At 40.1% G+C, this 19,313-nt stretch overlaps 3 protein-coding genes across 3 annotated transcripts; all 3 read right to left on the reverse strand.

Moving 5' to 3' along the window:
• Positions 1–6,179: 6,179 nt before the first annotated feature.
• ColSpa_09884 (peptidase S41 family protein ustP) lies at positions 6,180–6,944 on the reverse strand (the record flags this gene model as incomplete). The annotated part of the gene is made up of 1 exon (XM_049276096.1): positions 6,180–6,944. The coding sequence occupies one exon, from the start codon at positions 6,942–6,944 to the stop codon at positions 6,180–6,182; it is 765 nt and encodes a 254-aa protein (XP_049132053.1).
• Positions 6,945–7,281: 337 nt separating this feature from the next.
• On the reverse strand, positions 7,282–8,604 carry ColSpa_09885 (peptidase S41 family protein ustP; the record flags this gene model as incomplete). The annotated part of the gene is made up of 1 exon (XM_049276097.1): positions 7,282–8,604. One exon carries the CDS (start codon positions 8,602–8,604, stop codon positions 7,282–7,284), a length of 1,323 nt encoding a protein of 440 aa, XP_049132054.1.
• A 1,805-nt stretch (positions 8,605–10,409) lies between these two features.
• On the reverse strand, positions 10,410–11,370 carry ColSpa_09886 (uncharacterized protein; the record flags this gene model as incomplete). Its single annotated transcript, XM_049276098.1, has 2 exons — positions 10,410–10,436; positions 10,462–11,370. The coding sequence occupies 2 exons, from the start codon at positions 11,368–11,370 to the stop codon at positions 10,410–10,412; spliced, it is 936 nt and encodes a 311-aa protein (XP_049132055.1).
• Positions 11,371–19,313: the final 7,943 nt, after the last annotated feature.

The following is a 19,313-nucleotide window of genomic DNA, read 5'->3' on the forward strand; positions in this document are numbered from 1 at the left end:
AGAAAGGTTTAAGCCTCGGCTACCGATCATAGTATGGTTTCCGTTGGGAAGCTCCAATATATCCTCATCGAGGCAGCAAAGTCGGGTAACTTCCTCGTACCACGTTGAGCTTTCTGGTGTAAAACCACAGATTGCTTGTTTGATAGTTCCACTAGGTAGCCAAGGTGATTGTTCACAACAACCTATGCGACTCGACGACACGGATATTTGCCCGCTAGCGGTCGGAAGTTCGCCCATGATGCATCGAGTAAGCATCGTCTTACCGCTCCCCACCGGTCCGGAACAAACAACTATTGAGCCCTTTTCGATGTCAATATTGATATCTCTAAGCAAAGGGGGCAGAGATGGAGTTGTCTGAATCGTAACGTTCTTGACGGAAATGGCGGGTAGAATATCTGTGGTGCTCTCTTTGACTTTCTCCGATATTAACCTTTGATCACGCCGAGGGGACTGCAAAAGATACTCCTGGATACGCTCAAATGCGGCTAAGGAGCCAATTGCCTGTGGGACAATAGACATGATCATGTTAGCTGGGTGGGTAACCAAACCGAGTAGTGCGGTTGTAGTAAAGGCCGTCTCAGTATCGAGTATAGAGCCATTCCACCTTGCTATGAGGACGAATATTACGAATGTAATAATTGGAGAAAATATACCAAGGGCGTTTGCTGTGAATATTAGAGAGTAGACCAATACAGAATATTAAGGGTATGGTACCGCTTGCATTGTAAGCAACCATCATCCATCGAACTTTTTTTGCCATCTGTAGTTCTTCAAGCCGCAGAGTCTGAACCAGTGATTCCGTGTAGGAAGTCACCCCGAGCATCTTCAGACTTTTCATTGAAGCAAGCATTGACGTGGTCATGGCAATTCGCTTTTGTGTCGCTGCGTTCCAATCTTTTTGCCTGCCCTGCAGGTTTTTGGCCAAGTATCGGCTCATTCTTGAACAAACTTTTGATGAAGGTTAGCTTACTATTCGCATAAGTAAACAAACATACTCACAAAATATGATCACAAGTAGGATGAGGCACGCCCATCCGACTTCTTGTGATAGCATCGCCATCCCCACTGCAACCTCGATTACCTGTGCCCATGTCTCATGAAACATTGACGCAGCCTGGCAGACGTTATCGGCATCTGTGCTCATCAATGTCACCGCTCTGCCATCATCGTGACCGCTAGACTGGTGATGAAGGGACTTTTTGTTAACAAGACCAACGACGGCGCCTCTGATCATGATTTTAAGGCGATTCAAACGGTGTTGATACATAGCCTTGGATATCTGTACTGAAAGTAAGTAAGGAATACAGCGAACATGATGAGAACAGACATACGGCCAAACCAACATAAACTATTACAGCCAACAATATGACCGAATATCCTGTTTCCGCAGATTGCCCTGGCATGTTGCTTATATACCGAATAGCTGCTCTGATAAGAACGGGTTGAGCGTAGCGAAAACCAATGAGGAAGAGTCTGGGAATAATTGGGACCAAAAGGTGTGACAGCATACTGAGAGCGAGGACCTTTGGCAATGTCGTCTTCGTTTCAGGCTTGGCTGTAAGTACGTCAGTCATTTCTAGCAGACCAGCTCATCAGTTCGTTCAGTTGGGGAATTACTTCTCTGGTCCCAAGCTTGCAGGGCACGATGACGCCGCAGTTTCGACGAAAGCTTTTTGTCTATAGGCGGGAGGTTATCTCCAGTAAGAACGAACCGGTTTCCCCTTGCCAGTATTGGATTGATCCACCAAAAGAAAACCCTGTTCAAAACGCCGATCAGCTGTTCCGGAGGCCATTGGCCATGCGGGCCGCGCAGAATGCTTTCTTTGCTGCGGCTCTCGACAGCAACAATCACAAGCTTGACGCAGAGGCTCGCAACAGACGTCACGAAATCGAATAAGATTCCATTTTGATAGACAAGCGTTCCTAACTGGACAGAGTCGCATGCCAAGGACACGAGTAAATAGACAACGGCGAGATCCGAAGGTTTGGTGGACCTGGTGTGCTCGAAAAATAGCAGAGGGCAAAGGCCTATGCATGCAACCAAAGAACCAGTGGCAGAAAGGACCCCGATACTGAATCGCGACGTTGGGAACGCTTCTGTGAACAAACCAATTGACTGGATCACAGACAGTACAATCGCCATCAACTATTTAAAATATTAGAAACCATTTATCGAAGAGTTCCAAGGCCTTAGCTACGCACTGATTTGCCATGACCGCGATGTTCTTGAACAACTTTGGTTGTCTCTGCACGAAGATTCGAAAGCCGGAAAGGCAGCAACAGCAGAAACAGAACGGAAGCTGCGATGGAAATGACCTGGGATGTGGGGTACACGATGGGCTCAGCTCGACCTGTAGCCATGATGATGCCCCTTGGCGCTCAATAAGGAAGGATAGATTTACGTGCCAGGTGCTTTGCGACTCAAAGAAGAAAGAATAAATTTTAGGTTCTGCGGGTTACCTGATCGAGCATGATGGGTTTACTAACCCAGCTGTTATAAATCGAATTGACAGTTCAGGTCCCATTGAGCACTGGTCTAGACCTCAAGAATCGTTCTGATAAACGCTGTGGTGGGTCGCCAAGACAAAGTCATCATTAGAGCAACATGCAGGGAGTGCATTCTGCAGACGATTTGCTTGGGTACGGAAATTGAGGGAAGACCTGAGAAACGCTAGTCACACGATGTCTTGTTTACCTTCCTGAAGAGATCCAACCGTTTTGACTGCGGCACGGATAACAGGCTTTTAAGCTGATACCGACGATTACCTTCCTAATTAGGCTAAGAGGCAACGTTCTTTTCACTCTCTGCGGAGGCAGTAACAGGGCAGTGGAAAGTACAGTGGGCATGAACCATGGTATGTTGTTCTGGCTGCAGGCTGGAAAAAGCTGAAGGGCCAGTCCATTATGGTTTCATCAAAGGCCCGAAAGGGTATCGGATTACCCGGAGACGCTGACGTGAAGTAAGCTTGCATCAAATCGCCAAGACGAGGAGCGTTGGAGGATGCTGGCCAAAGAAATGCGTTGGTTTTTTCCATATCATGTGGGACAGGGGAAATTATAGTATCCTACCTCACTGGTCACGCGCCCACATGGAACGTCCTTTAAAGTGAGACGTCTCCAGGACTCCATGCCACACGTGACATTTTCGGGTAACGCATTGCCATCGCGCTACAGATCGCCAACCCTTGGCTGCGGCTGCCAAAAGCTTGGTGGTCCCTCTGGCTCTTAGCTCTCTTCATGTTTCTGCTTCCCCGGACTCTGTAAAAGCTTTATAGGCGGGTGTCGGCGGCAGAAATACACCTGGTGACATGACTGAGCCGACGCCGCAACCAAATGAAGATCCAACGGTGGAATCGATGATCTTTCCTGAGACAGTGTGCTCCACCCTAGCTGGTTGTGAGGTTCCGGAACTCCGCGCAAAGCCAACCGATTTTTGCAAATGAACGACTCAGCCGGTATGCCCGTCAAAGCACGCTTATGATATCCTCTGGGTACTGAGCGGCACAGGAATGCAAGCGGCGGCGAGGTTGACTTGTTGGTGGAGAGGGCCTTGGCGTCAGGGGAACCTGGTACAACAAGTACTCAGTGAGATAGGATACCTACCTGCAAAAGACATCTTGGAGATGGCTAACCAACAGGTTAGCGCCACCACCTCGACTGACTACGTGTAGATCAATGATGAAGTACCCGCCGTACCAAATAAGAAGCAAAGATTAGGACCTTCGGCTGAGATGAACAACCTAGAATCATTAATCGGTGAAATAACAGCGGCACAAGATTGCTTATCGTTCTTCCCTACCTCAAACATGGGCGAAACTCAAGACCAAAAGGCGAAGCGCAAGCTGCAAAATCGCGAAGCTCAAAAACGTTTCAGTACGTCGAAACATCGCCATTACCGACTACCGTGCTGACAAAATGCAGGAAGCCGGAGGAAAGCCATCAGTACAACAGGCTTACACCCTCTCCAAAGAGAGAAAAGGGGCGAAGATGGGAGCAGTAATGATCATATCATGGCCTCAAACACTGTTTTCAAATCACCAACCACGCTGCCAGGGGCCTCGCACCCGGATTTCCCAAGCTCGAATAGTGACATGGATTTCAGCGCCATATTCGCATGCAACACTCCCGAGGATTTATACCCTGATTTTTCTGAGGCTCCTTGGTTCAAGGCTTTGCCATCTATACAATCGCCCCCAAACGAAGACAACTTTCCTGCGAGTGGATGGAAGGCTCGTCACTCTCCCGAAGGCCGAACGGATCCCACTGTTCTCTTCAGCATGAGCCCCATGAGTCTTGTGGGCAACTCTGGGCACACCTACACTCCGATCGAACATCTCCAGTCATCCAGCAATACGAACTTGGTTAGTCGAATTGAAGCTACGTCGTTGCGCACCAGCTCAGCTCGCTCGCCCTCCATCATTGCCGCCAGCGGAAATACTAAGGAAAATCCATGCCTCCCTTTTTTGGTGAGCTTTAATATCAGCCAACAACGGCTAACGGTCACTAATTATTTACTTGTCTACAGAATTCACAACGTACTTCGACATCCGGAAAGCAAAGCGCGTCAGGCGTTGAAAGCAGCAGAAGACCAGCAGGATGTTGTGTTGCTCACAGGGCCGAGATGATGGTTTCAGAGATTCAAAAGCTCTGCAAGTTTGGTGTCCGCTTTGGACTTCTCGAGACCAAAGACGACGAGATCCTAGACTGCTTGACCTTTCTGAGAAAAAAGTTGCAGGAAATGGCTCAGTGCCGCGACAGAGACTTTAATTACTCAAGCGATAGTGATAGTGATACTAGGTAGCGAAGGTCAAATGCTAGTGCATACTCAATAGCTCTGCAGACATTTTGACCGCGTGGGGAGTCGACCGGTGAAGGAGAGAAAGAAGTTAATCACCACTCAGCGGGTTGGTCTCTACCGCATGCGGCCACGTTTTTGGGGGAAAAGTGGCTCAGCGGCGAATCTGGGAGAATAAGATCTATGACCATGAAGGTTCTCTTTCAATTTCGTCTGCAAGATATGCAAGCTGCCAGATAAGGCGATAGCCGGCGGTTTGTAATGTATATATTAACTAAGAGCTGAGTCTTCGCTGGATGTCCCATTGGACGCTGTACGTGCAAACTCGGTGAGCTGGCAATTATTGGCCTTTCGCCAATGACGCAATATCCCACGAGCCGTCTTTTGGTGGGGCGAAATAGTCGTTCGGGGATGCGGGCGTAATGATCAGGTAGCCGAATAAATCACCGTCGGACCTTCCCGCCGGGCCGCGAGTGCTCTGGGCCTAGAAAGAGAACAAGGAAGTCTCACAGCGCCTGTGTGGCACAGCGTGCCCTGTGCCACACAGGTGGACGTCCCGGAGGTATCCAGTACTTTGATTACTGCAGTCAAACCCGACCGGCTTTTCTGTACCATTAACCCCTCACGCGCCCTCAAGAAAAGTCCGCCGGCTTGGTAGGGAATAGAGGTGGTAAAACCGGCGGGTTTTTCTTGAGGCGCGGGCCCCTCAAGTACTATGGTGTGATGGGTAAGTCTTTTACCCACAACAGGTAGTTCTTGGCTTTGACCCCACAGCCAGCGAGGATTCACAACCCAACTGGCTGAACAGTCACCTAAGTATGCGAAGTACCAGTGCTTAGATCTGCCTGCTTGCAAGCCACAAGATACCTGACAGGGGTAAAAAACTTTGGCCTGATACCATAGCAAACTACCTTCCTCTCCGGTCCGGTTCCACACCGGTTCCTCTGAGTATTCTTCCAGCAATGGTAGTGGAGAGCGGAAAGTGGGCAGATGTGGCGTGCATACATCACTTGATTCTTTCGTAAATTATGCTTAACTTAGCACGCTACACGCTAAGCAAGAACCATAGTGGTCTCGGGCCGACGTTGCATTGCTGCAACAGATATTCTCTTCAAGATGAGAATGTTGGCCGTTAAACACTAATCTTGGATTTTTCTAGGACGTACGTAGAGTTCAGACCGGCAGCATTTTTGTGGTTCTCTCCATTGGAAATTGTAATCTGCTTGTCTAATACCCGCAACAATCGATGGAATACGAGCTTCATAAACAAGCAGTCGGTCTCTCCAATAGAGCCTAGAAACTGCATCAGGCACAAGCCAGTTGTTCTTTGTATCCCCCAATTTAGCTCAGTCCGCTGTATCGTTCGCACGACTATGAAATTGGCCTAATTTTCGGCGAACATGTAATGATTGGCCCGGAAAGTCCACAAGCTGGATCCTTCAGCATCCCATTTGGCCAAAGGTGCATGCGTCGGTCCCTTTTCCTTTCGGAGTTGGATACGAGGGCGCGTGAAAGGTGGCCGCTGAGTACTACCACGCTTTTTGGTGGTTGCCGTCTCCGAGTAGTCGATGGCTCCAAAAGCGCACTTGCCGCCTTTGAAGGCAGCGGTAGCGGCAGCTTTCCATAGATTGGTCATGTCCTGGTGCATATCGGCCTGCCAGTATAAGCGGCAATCAGATTTTTCGGTGATGAACTGAGCCGGGATGCCGTCTTCCCAATTCTCATGGAGAATCTCGTCTTTGACGTTGATGCTGGTCGATGAGGCACGCGAGTGGACGTAGGTGGTGAAACGACTTAACTCAGCAATCAGAGAAGTGTCGTTGGTCATCCGCTTTGCGATCTGAGTATAACCGTGGATGCTTCCGAATGAGTATGTCTGCGAACCTTTGACTCCGCCTGTGCCCTGAATCCTGTCCTCGATTTCGGGTCGCCCTCCCATTGCGATGCTTTTGACGCCTGCATCCCGCTTCATAAACTGCGAGAAGAGCGTACATGTCGAGGCGCATGCGCCATCATACAGCAGCACAATGTTTTCTGGCCCGCCAAATGGTCTAGTATAGTTCATGCGAGAGCCATATCCCGTGACGTCAAACCCCATTCCGTAGGTGCTGTTGATCGTGTCCATCAGATTCTCGAAATCCCACTGCATGAGGTTGGTATATTGGTCGTTCTTCTCAGTCTGCCGCTTCAAGTATTAGAAATATAGACTGCGAAGAATCGCCGTTCCGCCTCAGGAAGTTACTTGCCGTGGAAAACTTGTCTTCATACGAGGTGAAATACCGCAGATCTCTTGCAAGATCATGTCCCCAGTTATAAACGCTCTCACACTGCTGTATAAGTTCGTGTGATGCTGTGTCAGGATTATAACCCTCACAGTTATCGGAGAAAACCTGTGAGACGGCTTTGAAGCCTCGAGAGTAACGCCACCGACCAGTGCCTTCTTGTATGACATCAGGAAAAATCTGTCGAAACCTAAAAGCTGATTATTAGTAGATGAAGAGCAGAGAAGAATAGAGCGCCGGGCAGGGGCCCCTCAGAAGCAGATGAGCCTTGACAACGCACGTATCGTAGCCTTGGAATATGTAACCTCCATAGTTGAACTGGAGGTCTACTATGAGCTTAGTCTTCGAAGCATTTATAGCTCTGAGAAAAAAGTCCTCGATGACTTTTTGAAACTCGGCAGGGCTATCGGACCCGAAGGACATGACGGCCAAAACGGCAACGTCTTCAAAACCCGGCTCATCGATGAAGTAGCCGGATACTACCGAATCTCTACTGATTACGACTGGCGAAGGGTAGCCTTTAACACCCGTCGGACTTGTTGGTGACATGGTTGTGGGTGTACTTGTATGTGCTGCGCTAGATGTCGATACCAAGGTAGAGTTGGCGAGTCCAGCACCTGGAGCGAATTTGCTGAAGAATGACGTCCCGTCTTTGACCCCATTCCAGTCACCCTTGAGTCTCGCGATATTGAGCAATTCGAGGTATGTTCCGTTCTCAAAGGTGAATGAAGTTGTTTCACCGGGGTAAATGTACCGTGTTCGGCCACCTTGTTTGAAAAAGCCGGCGTTATTAGAGACGGCCGAAGACTTGGAGTAAAACATTGAGTTGTAGGCAGCGTCAGGGTCCTGGCTTCCGGTGATTGCGAATATCTGATCCTTGAGAAATGTTGCCGCGTCAACACCATTGATGAGCGAGAGAATCGATGCGGTCTCGGGGTTGGAGGCGACATCGTCGTAAACTTTAATAACGGGCGGGGAGGTACCGTCTTCGCTGATGGAGACAAGAGCAAGTGGCCTGACCCATTCCATTGCATTGGTGAGGATGTCCGGATTGACGTACAGATGTCCATCATGAGCAGGTCCAAAGACTTTAACAAATACGTCCCGCTGCCAAGAGTACTCGTTTGGGTATTTGCCAGCTTCCAAATCGACGCGAATTGTGTCAAGAGCAGCGACAATGTCGTGTGGGGGGAAGAAATACTCGGGTGGCGGTGTCTTTAAAAATGCGAGGGTTGATTGCCATTCTAGATATGGCTTCAACTCATCAATCCACCTCAAGGCGGCAGGCTTGTTGAGCGGTACTGAATTGATGCAGTCGTATGCAAGCTTGGCGATAACGGTAGGCTTGGGAGTAGCTGTGATTTGGGCCGCCCACAATGCACTCACAGTGGAGCAAGCAGCAGTGCTTGTGGGAGTACCGACGGGTTGGTTTTGAGCACAATCGTCGGAATCGCAATACACGGAACTGGCAACTCGAGTTGCCAGCGCCAGCACAGTAGCGCTTGTCTTGATAGCTGGAATCTTCATGGGAAGTGTTTGGATCTCACTCAAGGAATGAGTAAGTAAGACAAAACGAAGTAACACTGGAAGAGACACAATAGCCAATCTACCGTGGGCTTGTAAGTTGGTATGGCGAGGGATTCATAGATCACTCCAGTATTCCAAGAAGGCCAACAAGCCGCTCGCATGATTGTCACGGCGATACCTCTAAGCCGATCACTTGTGGTTCATTTGCTTACTTCCTTGGCCCACACACCTGGAGTTGTTCCACAAGACGCATGCTGACATGCACGCTGACACTTTAACCCGCGAACGATGCTACAGGGGTGCGTCGAACTGCGGAGATTAGCCGGAAATCATCAACGCCGCCCAGGCTCCTGCTGGCTTCCTCGCCAAATTCCGTAAGCAAAGGTTCCGACAACTTTCAAACTCGACTTTTGCTTTGGGACTTGCTAAATATGAGGAAACGAAGCAGCTATAATCAGAACAATCGGAACAAAGAAAGAGAAAAAAGAGGATGAAGAAAATCCCTGGCGAAGCTCAAGAATCTAAAAGTACTTTGATTCTAACATGTCAGGTATTTGGAGTGCCAAGCAGCTGGTTTTCAATATTTTGAAATTACCCATAGCTGAATGAGCGTAGCTGTGTAGTTGAGCTACGTGAAGCAACAACTCCAGCATAACATAACAGACCACATCAGAGTTCAAAAGCAGTCAACTACCCTTCTTCATTTAAGTGGCGTTGATCGGCAATGATTTTGACAGAACAAGGCACATGTCAATATAATCATCCTAATATAGAGGGATTATTGGATACCCTCAGTGAATGGACTAGACTGCGAGGGCCGTGAATTACGGCAAATCCATTGTCTTTACCAAAACAAATGTTCAAATAAGATACATACGAGTAGTCTGTATCTTATGTTTTCGTATGCATAATTACCATACACAATCAGATACCTTGGTTTCTCTCGACCACTAGAACGCAAGCAATATAAGCCCTCAGGAAAACAGCGGAAATCCCGGCAACTCTCTGTCCCAAGGCCCAGTCAAGGTGAGATATGACACGATCGATAGTGAAGAAGAGAAAAAGATTCGTGGTGATATAAGTCTCCACCTTTTCGCATCGGGTGATGGACTCCCCAAGGTCGATAATAAGTTGGTGAGCCGACGACAACTCTTGCTCCTTTCGACCGCTGTTTTCGACAGAAAAGTCGATTGTGGGAAAAGCATCTCGGAGCAGGCGAGCAACTTTTTCGGCTTTTTGTTGCAAAAGAACTGGCTTCTGTACATCGCCACAGGTGAAATTGTACGCTTCGACAGCTGGCAGCCAAGTAGTCAGAACCTGCTCAATCCTTTCCCTAGGCAAAGTCCAAACGCTCTTTCGGGCTGGCTTCCGTATCTCCTCATGACCATCCATATAGATTACAAGATCCAAGAGACCATGTTTATCATACGCCATGGCGCCAGCGAGCTTCTTTATCAACGACCTTCGGGAGATGGAACCGTCTGCACAAGAGATGAAGTTACCGCCTTCAAACTTCAGTTGCGTTGACAGAGGGGCGTTGACGGTTGTTTGTCGCCAACAATGAAGCTTGTCGCCAGAGAGCATCATTGTCGCTGTGTCAACTAAGGTGGACTGATGGCTGTCGTCAAGGACTTCCAAGATTTTTGTCTCAATGGCTGATGCTTTAGCACCAATCAAACGACAAAAAGCCTCAGTTTTGGTTCCGTCTTGGTGACCCATCAGGATGTCAGCCACTGATTCAGGCTTTCCAATCGTTGTCGGGTCCAAAAGCGTTCCTGGATGATCAGACGCAAGATGGAATGCGGTTATGACGCAACTTCGAGCATTACCGGCTGTATTGCGGTAACGATGATGGACTAGAGAGCCCGCATTGAAAACCACAGTGATGGGCTGGTTGGGGTACTCTACCTCAACAACTGCAGGCGCACCTCCCGCGATGTCTTTTTGAAACCCGAAGACCGAATCGATGCTCTCATTGGTGATGAACAGGCTGTCGTTCTCCGTGGACCAGGGCTGGGAGTGTTCGTCCACCCGGACAAATCGGGTTCCCTTCTGCGTGCCGGGCAGGAATGTGAAATTCTGACCGGTAGGACCCTTGACCTTTCCCTTCTCCCAACCAAGCAGGATCTTGTACTCCTCCCGGAAAGGGGTGTTGTCAACATGGAGCATGTTGTCTTGGGCGTTGACGGAGATGGGTTCAGTATCTTTTCCCCGAGCATCAGTCATCCTGATGGGGCCGCCCATTGCATAAGACAGCATAGCAATGAGCAGAGGATGGATGATGGCGTCGTTATAACGTGAATTTTTGAGAAAGTCGGGGTGTTCAATGAGATGAGAAAATGAGTGTAGGAATGCATGGCTTCCGGAACCATTCATAATGTCCGAAAAATCGTCGATGAGCTGCTGAAAAGATTGCATATCGACCAGTCCAGCGAAGACAGCGCATCCATCGCGCTGCAGGACTTCGACAAGTCTGATGAAGCGAGCTTCCGTGCTTGCATTTGCCCAACCTTTGCGAAGTTCCCTCAGCAGCTTTTTCCGGAATATGTCCTTGGAGGTAGGATCAGGGCCAACGCGGAATTCATTCGCCTGAAGACTGATATGCGGCGCAGAAGACTTCGAGATGATAGATGCCAGTAGGTTGGCCCGTTCATCAGCCGTACTGTCTAAGGAGAGGGAAACGGGAACGAGATCGTCAGGATGGTGATGGAAACTGCCCAAGTTCTGGTCGAAAGAACTGAGCTCTCTTCTTTGGATGACCTTCATGTTGCTAACGACTATGTTTTGGCTTTGGCGCAGGCTATCAAGGTTTTCAAATAAGTCCAACTCAGAAGAAAGGCAAGATATAATCTTATACAGTCATCCAAGCCTTTTTTTTCAAAAGGAGAGGAACACAACTAGTTGTTCAGTTTTCCATAAGGACGCCGCCCATCGTGCAACCACGAGAGGCGATTGCTTGGCAAAGTCATTGGTGTCCTGTGGTCGATCGCAGTCAGATTCGTGCTGACTTACCTTATTCAGACTCACTGTCAAAGTGGTGCTGACCTATCGAGTGAGTGAGTAATCATGCAGCGAGTCGACACAAAAAGGGTATGGTACGGTCCACAGCCTATGCATGCTGACAGCAGCCACTCTTGCTTTTGCTGGAGAGCTTCCTGCAGTAAGCTTCTAATTCTTCAATCTGGGCATCTACAAACACAGGTCAGCCAGAAGAGAAGCACATCTTTCGCGTCTATAGCCTTTTCCCTTTTTTCCCTTTTTTCTTTTCTTACGACCCGTTGTTAGTATTTCCGGATTTTAGCCAATGTCTGATCGACTTCAATATTCTCATTCTCTGGGGGTTTGCGAGCACACGAAGCATAGCTAAACGAATGATGGGGTCTTCAAAGACATACCTGAAACTCAACCAACCCGACAATTTTGGTTTAACGCCGGCCGAATTTGAGGAGGACGAAAGAGACAACAGCCAGCATCAACGATGGACCCGGAAGTCCGCATATACAGTCCTCTTTGTTCTCGGCGGTCTTACTTGTGCGGCCTTGGGCTATGCAGCTCATTCAGCCCTTTACTACTCAAAACGACCTCAATCGACAATGTCAACCTCTGAGCTTCATTGCGGCAACTCTTCTACTGAAGCCCGTGAACTTGGCTGCGTATTCGATCTCCTTACCAACAACTGGATGCCAGAACACTGCTCAGACCCATATACTGATGCTGAATACCGTGAGTGGGTGCTCGACTCTAGCCGCCACCTGGGCGCTTGGGCATTCTACCATGACGACAAAGCAGAGCATCAAGTGGCTTCTGAAGAAGAGCTATCCGACCTAGTCGGAAAGCACTTCTACACAACAAACGAAAATCATCTTGCACACTGTGCTTTCCTCGCCCGCCGGATGCATCGTCTTATAGAGGGAGACATAGCCGCTGTCGCACACAACACTTTTGCACATACGATGCATTGCTCGTCAGCGATCCTGAAATCAATCAGCAACGCAGATTCTTCATCTAGTCTGGGAATAGGCTCCACATTCGACGTGGGTATTGTATCGTGCTTGGTGTAATTGATAAGCATGGGGAAGGGAACAGCGAAAATAATTACACAATACATATTGTACAAAGTTCACATAAATGCGAACAAATTCTTATAGATTGCCGATATACAGTTTCCATGCTTTTTTTAACGCTAATTTGTCAGATATCCGAAAGTGTAAAAATATTGACTTATTGAGAGAAGGGAGGATTGCTCAAAGTTTGCTTCCCGGAGATGGTAAATCGCTGATCGTGATCTATGAAGTGTTGTATCTTGCACACCTCTTAGTCTAGTATCCGCAGAGGCACAGCAGGCAGCATTCTACCTCCTGTCAGAGAAATTGATACCCGACGTGCGTTCTAATATCAATATGAGATCTCGCCGTTTTAGGGAACTGACAGTTTGCGGCATGAATCACCGTTACGAGTGTAGCACACACTATCTAGTTCAGCCTCGCTCGTATCCGATAGACGCCTCGGAATCAACTCTATACTTGACTTATTTTTGATTTACTGTCTTGACCTCCAATCCATGATTCCCTCTCTTGTGACGGCGGAAACCTTTCCCGGGTCCCCTCCTACAGGTGAACTACACGTCGGGTCATGAAATATTGGCAAATCTTTCTGGATCGATAAACAACAGGTAACCAAAGGTAACTCCGCTGGCACTAAACATTGCTGAGAAAGACAAGAGAAAAGCGGTTTTCTTTTGGTTCTATGTAAGTCAAAGCACCCACTTTTCGGCCACCCCTGCATTTCGGCCACCAGAAAATTAAAGCTATCACAACAACACCACCCTTTTCAATTAACTATCGCCGAGGCCCAGATGCAACTACGATACAGCTTTCTGCTTCACTAGGGCAATCAGATGCACTGGATTCATCTGTGTAAATCTCAACTTCGCCAGCCTCGATCTAGGCTTGCCGTATATCGCTGATATTAACAAACTTAGTATTAGGGTCAATTTTGACAGTCTTCCTCTTCCTTGCTGCAGTGTTGCTGACTTAGGCCTGGAGAAGCTGTATCTAGTGCTAGGTAGTAGCTAGCTAAAAGGACTGCTCTTAGAAGCCTTTTTTGACCTTTTTAAAGAGCTAGCGTTATATAGTAATACTTTAATTTAGCTTACTAAATAAGTCTAGTTAACTATTAAGGTCTCTTATTTTCTTATGTATAAATTATATAATAGTAAATAAAGTAAATACTTATCTCTTTATATCCTAAGTATTCTAAATACCTTAAATACTTTAAGTAGCCTTATTAAATAGTGTTAATAGTATTATTACTAGTATTATTACTTTAAGTAGTAATAAAAAGCTTATAAAAGGTTTATTTATAGTAATAAGCTATAGTCTAGTATATTTCTAGCTACTTAAAATATTCTTTTTTATTAACTTAGCTAAGCGTATTAGCTATTAATAAGATAAGAAGTGTTTTTTGTTTACTAACATATATATATAGTAAGTAGCCTATTATAGTAAGTAGTCTACTTTCTTTTTTCTCCTTAAACTTTAACTTTATATTAATATTTTTTTATATATAATAATAAGTTCTTCTTTAAACAAAAGTTATATTATTTTTATACTAAGAATTAAGAAGTAAAATTCTTATAATTCTTACATATAAATCTCTTTATAACTCTATAACTAAAAGTCCTATAAATATATAGTTATTTTTTCTAGATTCTTCTTGAAAAATAACCTATAAAAGTATATATTACTATATATAACTATACTAATATAAACTACTATAAACTAATATAGTCTACTATATATAAACGTATATACTTCTAAGCATTATATATACTAACGCTTATACTTATCTATAGGTATATATAGGTATATATATATATATATAAAAAATATATAAGTACCTCTTAGTACTTAAATATATACTTAAATATACACTTAGATACTATACGTATCTAAGGGACTTTCTATATAACTAAGAGATATTTCTTTTACTTAAACAGTTTTAAAAAACAATAAAGTATAACGAAACCTTAACAGTTAATATATATATACCTTTTTTATTTACCTTTATTCTTCTCTACTTTTCTTTATAACTATTATAAATAACTTTTTATTATTTTTACTAGTTATAAGCTTAGCTTAATAGAGAAGACAACTCTTATACTTTTACCTTATACTTATACCTCTATTTTATATAACAAAAGTTTAACCTTACTAAGGGATATACTATATTAGCTAAAAGAATTTTAAGGAATATAGCTTTAAAGTAACTACACCTTATACCTAGTAGTCTATATTTAGTAGAATAAAGGGACTAGCTTACTAAGTAAATACTATACCTATTACTATATTTTATACTATTATAACTCTAGGCTAATTATAATTTAATCTTACTTTACTAGTTAAAGGTTATTTCTAGTTTATATTTAATAAAGACTATATACCTTAAGCTAAAATTAAACCTAAGAGCTTTAATTAAGTTATTAATTTAATTAGTTAATCTAGAAAATAACTAAACTACTAAACTAACTACTTTACTATCTAATAAAAGCTTCTTTAATTAAAGGCCTATATATATCTCTAACCTAAAGTAACTATATAACGCTATACTATTAATAATAACATTATAATAACTTAACTACTTTTAAGGCCTATTTTTTAAAATAAATTTAAAAATACTATTAGAATACTAATATTTCTTTTTAATTAACTAAAATTAACTAAAATCCTTATATTCTAATTAAATTTAAACTAAATTAATACTATAAAAAAATCTATATACTATACCTTTTTAATAGCCTTAACTATAATATTTAAGTAACTAAATTTAAGGCTTTACTTATTAGTAAAGATATTAACTTTAGTCTTATAACCCCTTTAATTATATTTTTTTAATAAAAGAGTAATATAAAAGAGTAAGAATAACAAGGGGTTATTTATAAATAGTCACAAGAAAAAGTAAAGAAGAATAAGGTAAACAGAAAAGGTATATATATATATTAACTATTAAGGTTTCGTTATATCTTCGTTATTATAATAAAACTGTCTAAGTAGAAAGGATATCTCTTAGTTATATAGAAAGTCCCTTAGATACCTATAGTATCTAAGTGTATATCTAAGCGTATATCTAAGCACTAAGAGGTACTTATAGTTTCTTATATATATATATATATACTTATATATACCTATAGATAAGTATAAGTACTAGTATATATAATGCTTAGAAGTATATACGTTTATATACAGTAAACTACATTAGTTTATAGTAGTTTATATTAGTATAGTTATATATAGTAATATATACTTTTATAGATTATTTTTTGAAAAGAATCTAGAAAAAATAACTATATATTTATAGGACTTTTAGTTATAGAGTTATAAAGAGATTTATATATAAGAATTATGAGAATTTTACTTTTTAATTCTTAGTTTCTTTCTTAAGTTATATCTAAGTTATAAATATAACTTACTTTAAATAAAAACTTATAAAAACTTTATATAAGAAAAATTATAAGAAAAATAGTTATAGTTAATATACTTATATAGCAAGTAAACTAACACAGCAAGTAAGCTACTTTTCTAACTTTCTACCTCTTTAACCTTTATATTAACTTTCCTCTACGTATAAATATACTATTCTCTTTAATTAAAAGTTATATTATCTTTACTATTTAAGCTATTAAAAAAGACCTAAAGATATCTATATAAAAAGTAGCTTAAACCTTTAAGGTCCTTTAAACGTTAATCTAAAACTAATACGCTAAACGTATTATATAACCTAAAAGATAACTAAATTTAATAAAGATAACTATAATAGAAAAAGAAGTGATTCTTAAACGAGTTATTAACTTAATTAATTAAAGGTTCTTTCTATAACAAGAAAACGTATAAGAAATAGCTAATTAACTCTTAAATATATATAATAGAACATATATAAGACCTTAATAAGTAAAGAACTTTATATAATATATCCTTAAATTAAAAATACGATTTTAATATTAAATTAACTATTAAAAGGCCTTAGCTAAAGATCTTATAATTATATAAGGCTAGTTTATACTTATATAAAATATAATTATAAAGTATAAAATACTTAATAATAATATTTATAATTTTAATAAAACTAGGTTCTTAATAGGAATACTATTATATATAAAAGTTATTATAACGTTTAACTATAAAAAAAGGCCTTATATAAAGTAGCCTAGTAATTAAGAATAGGTTTTTATTATTTAAGGTATATATATAAATAACTAGGTAATACTTTTATATATTATTATAAAAGGTAAATATTACCTCTTCTCTTAGTACATTAATAGCTAATTCCTAGTTATATAGCGTATCTATTTAAGTAAAAATAAATAAATAATAAATAATATTAGCTTAGATTAGCTAAAGCACTTTAATTAGTATATATAGACTTATATAAAAGGCTCTTATTACCTTTTAATCTTTAATAGTTATAATAGTTATAAATTAATTAACTTTAATAAATACTATAAAAAATAAAGTATTATTACTTTTTATATACTTCTTTATTTATTATATAAGCTTTAGCCTTTTAATATTAAGTACTTTAGTTTATTAAAGTACTTATATAATAAAGAAATTAAGAAAATAATATAAATATAAATTTTATATATTACTAAGAATAACTTTTTTTTTACTTTTAAAGTAGTATTCTTTACCTTAATAAGTAAAAATAATATATAAGCTAGTTTTAGATAGGTAGGCCTTATACCTTTTAACCTTAAAGTAGTTATTTCTTAGTTAAATTTTAAGCTAAAGATACTAATACTATTAAACTTATAGCTAAGTAGCTAAGGCTTTTAGGATATAAAGATACTAACTATAGTACTAGAAGGTATATAAAGTGCTTTTTTTTTTAAAAAGAAGATCTAGGTATATTAAGGTAGCTTACTAATACTAATATATAAAGTAATTAACTTCTAGGCTAGAGGTATTAGTAAGTTAACCTATAGGCTTACTATTATTAAGGCTAAGAACTATAAGCTTTGTATAGGGATAGAGATACTAAGTAAGTACTAGAGGGTAAAAAAGACTAGACTATATCTTAGAGGGTTACTTAATACTACTAAAGTAGAGGTACTATAAGTAGAAAAGGGTAGTATTAATACTAAAGGACAAAATAACCCTTAAAAGGAAAGTTATACAAAAAGTATTAAACTATGTGTATAACGATATAGTAATTGCAGAAAGCCTAGATATAATGTACAAACCTGTAAAGTAGTTTAGGATAGTAATAAGGAAAAAAATAAGAAGTAGTTTTAATTGATTTTGTATATTATAGTTTAATTAACTTATATAAAAAGTAGAAGGGTAAAGGAAGGTGGTCTACTTGCTATGTTGGTTTACTTGTTATGTAAGTATATTATAGTTATAATTAAAAACCTTTAAAGGAAAAAAAAAATTTATAAAAAAGAAACCTTAGTATTTAAGCTATATTACTTTCTTTTTAGAAAGTATTTCTTTATTATCTATAGTTTCTTTAGGTAAAAACCTCTTTTTATTAAGATTTATAGTCTTTATAAAGTATTTAAATACTTCTTTATTAACAGATTTAGTAAATATATCTACTATATTATTCTTTATATAAATATAGTATAAAGAGACTTAATTATTATAGATAGCTTATCTAGAAAAGTAATATCTTATATCTATATATTTAGATTTCTTATAAAGCTCTAGGTTTTTTGTTATATGTTATATTACCTTATTATCTATTAAAATAATAAGCTTATTTAACGTTATATTTAACCCTAAGTTATTATATATATAAAAAAAAGAGTTATATAGGTATATAAATTCCTTTATAGCTTTATATAAAGCTATATATTTAGCTTTATAAATAGATAAAGTAATAGTCTTCTATTTTATACTATTCCAGCTTATTATATTATAGTACCTTAAAGTACTTATATATCTAGTAGTAAATATTCTATTATCTAAGTCTTTAGCCTAATTAAAGTCTAAAAATATAACTAACTATAAATTAATATTATAGTTATATATTAATCCTAAATTAAAACATTTATTTATATATCTCTATATCTTATTAAGCGTAATAAAATGCTTTTTAGATAAGTTGCTTATATAATAAGTATATATATTTACTAGATATATTATATCTAGCTTAGTCTTAAGACTTAAGAAAAGTAGAGATCTTATCTCTTGTTAATATTAAGTTATTTCTTCTTTTATTACTTATCTTATATTCTTCCTAAGATTAATAGTAGGATTTATAGGTATATTATAAGAATAAGTATCCTTTTTATTATACCTTTTTAGTATTTTATTTGTATATTTAGTTTAATAAATATATAAGATCTTATTTACTTTATTTATATATATTTTATTCTCTAAAAACGTATATAGAATTCCTAAGTCTTATATCTATAAATCTTTATTTATATTATTATAGAAATATTCTATATCTTTATTTATAAAAGCTATTATTATTATATTGTCTATGTAACAGGCTATTATAGCTCTTATATTATTATTATTAGCTATAAAGATACCTTTATTATAAAGGGATTCTTTAAAGCCTAGTTTTATAATTATAGATCTTAACTACTTATACTAAAGTCTAAGGCTTTATTTTAGACTATATAAGGCCTTTTTAAGCTTACAATATAAAGCTTTTTCTATTATATTATCTATATATTCTAAGGTATTTATTTTATAGTT

Source organism: Colletotrichum spaethianum (assembly GCF_022836535.1).
Source record: "Colletotrichum spaethianum MAFF 239500 DNA, contig31, whole genome shotgun sequence".
Taxonomy (NCBI): Eukaryota; Fungi; Ascomycota; class Sordariomycetes; order Glomerellales; family Glomerellaceae; genus Colletotrichum; species Colletotrichum spaethianum.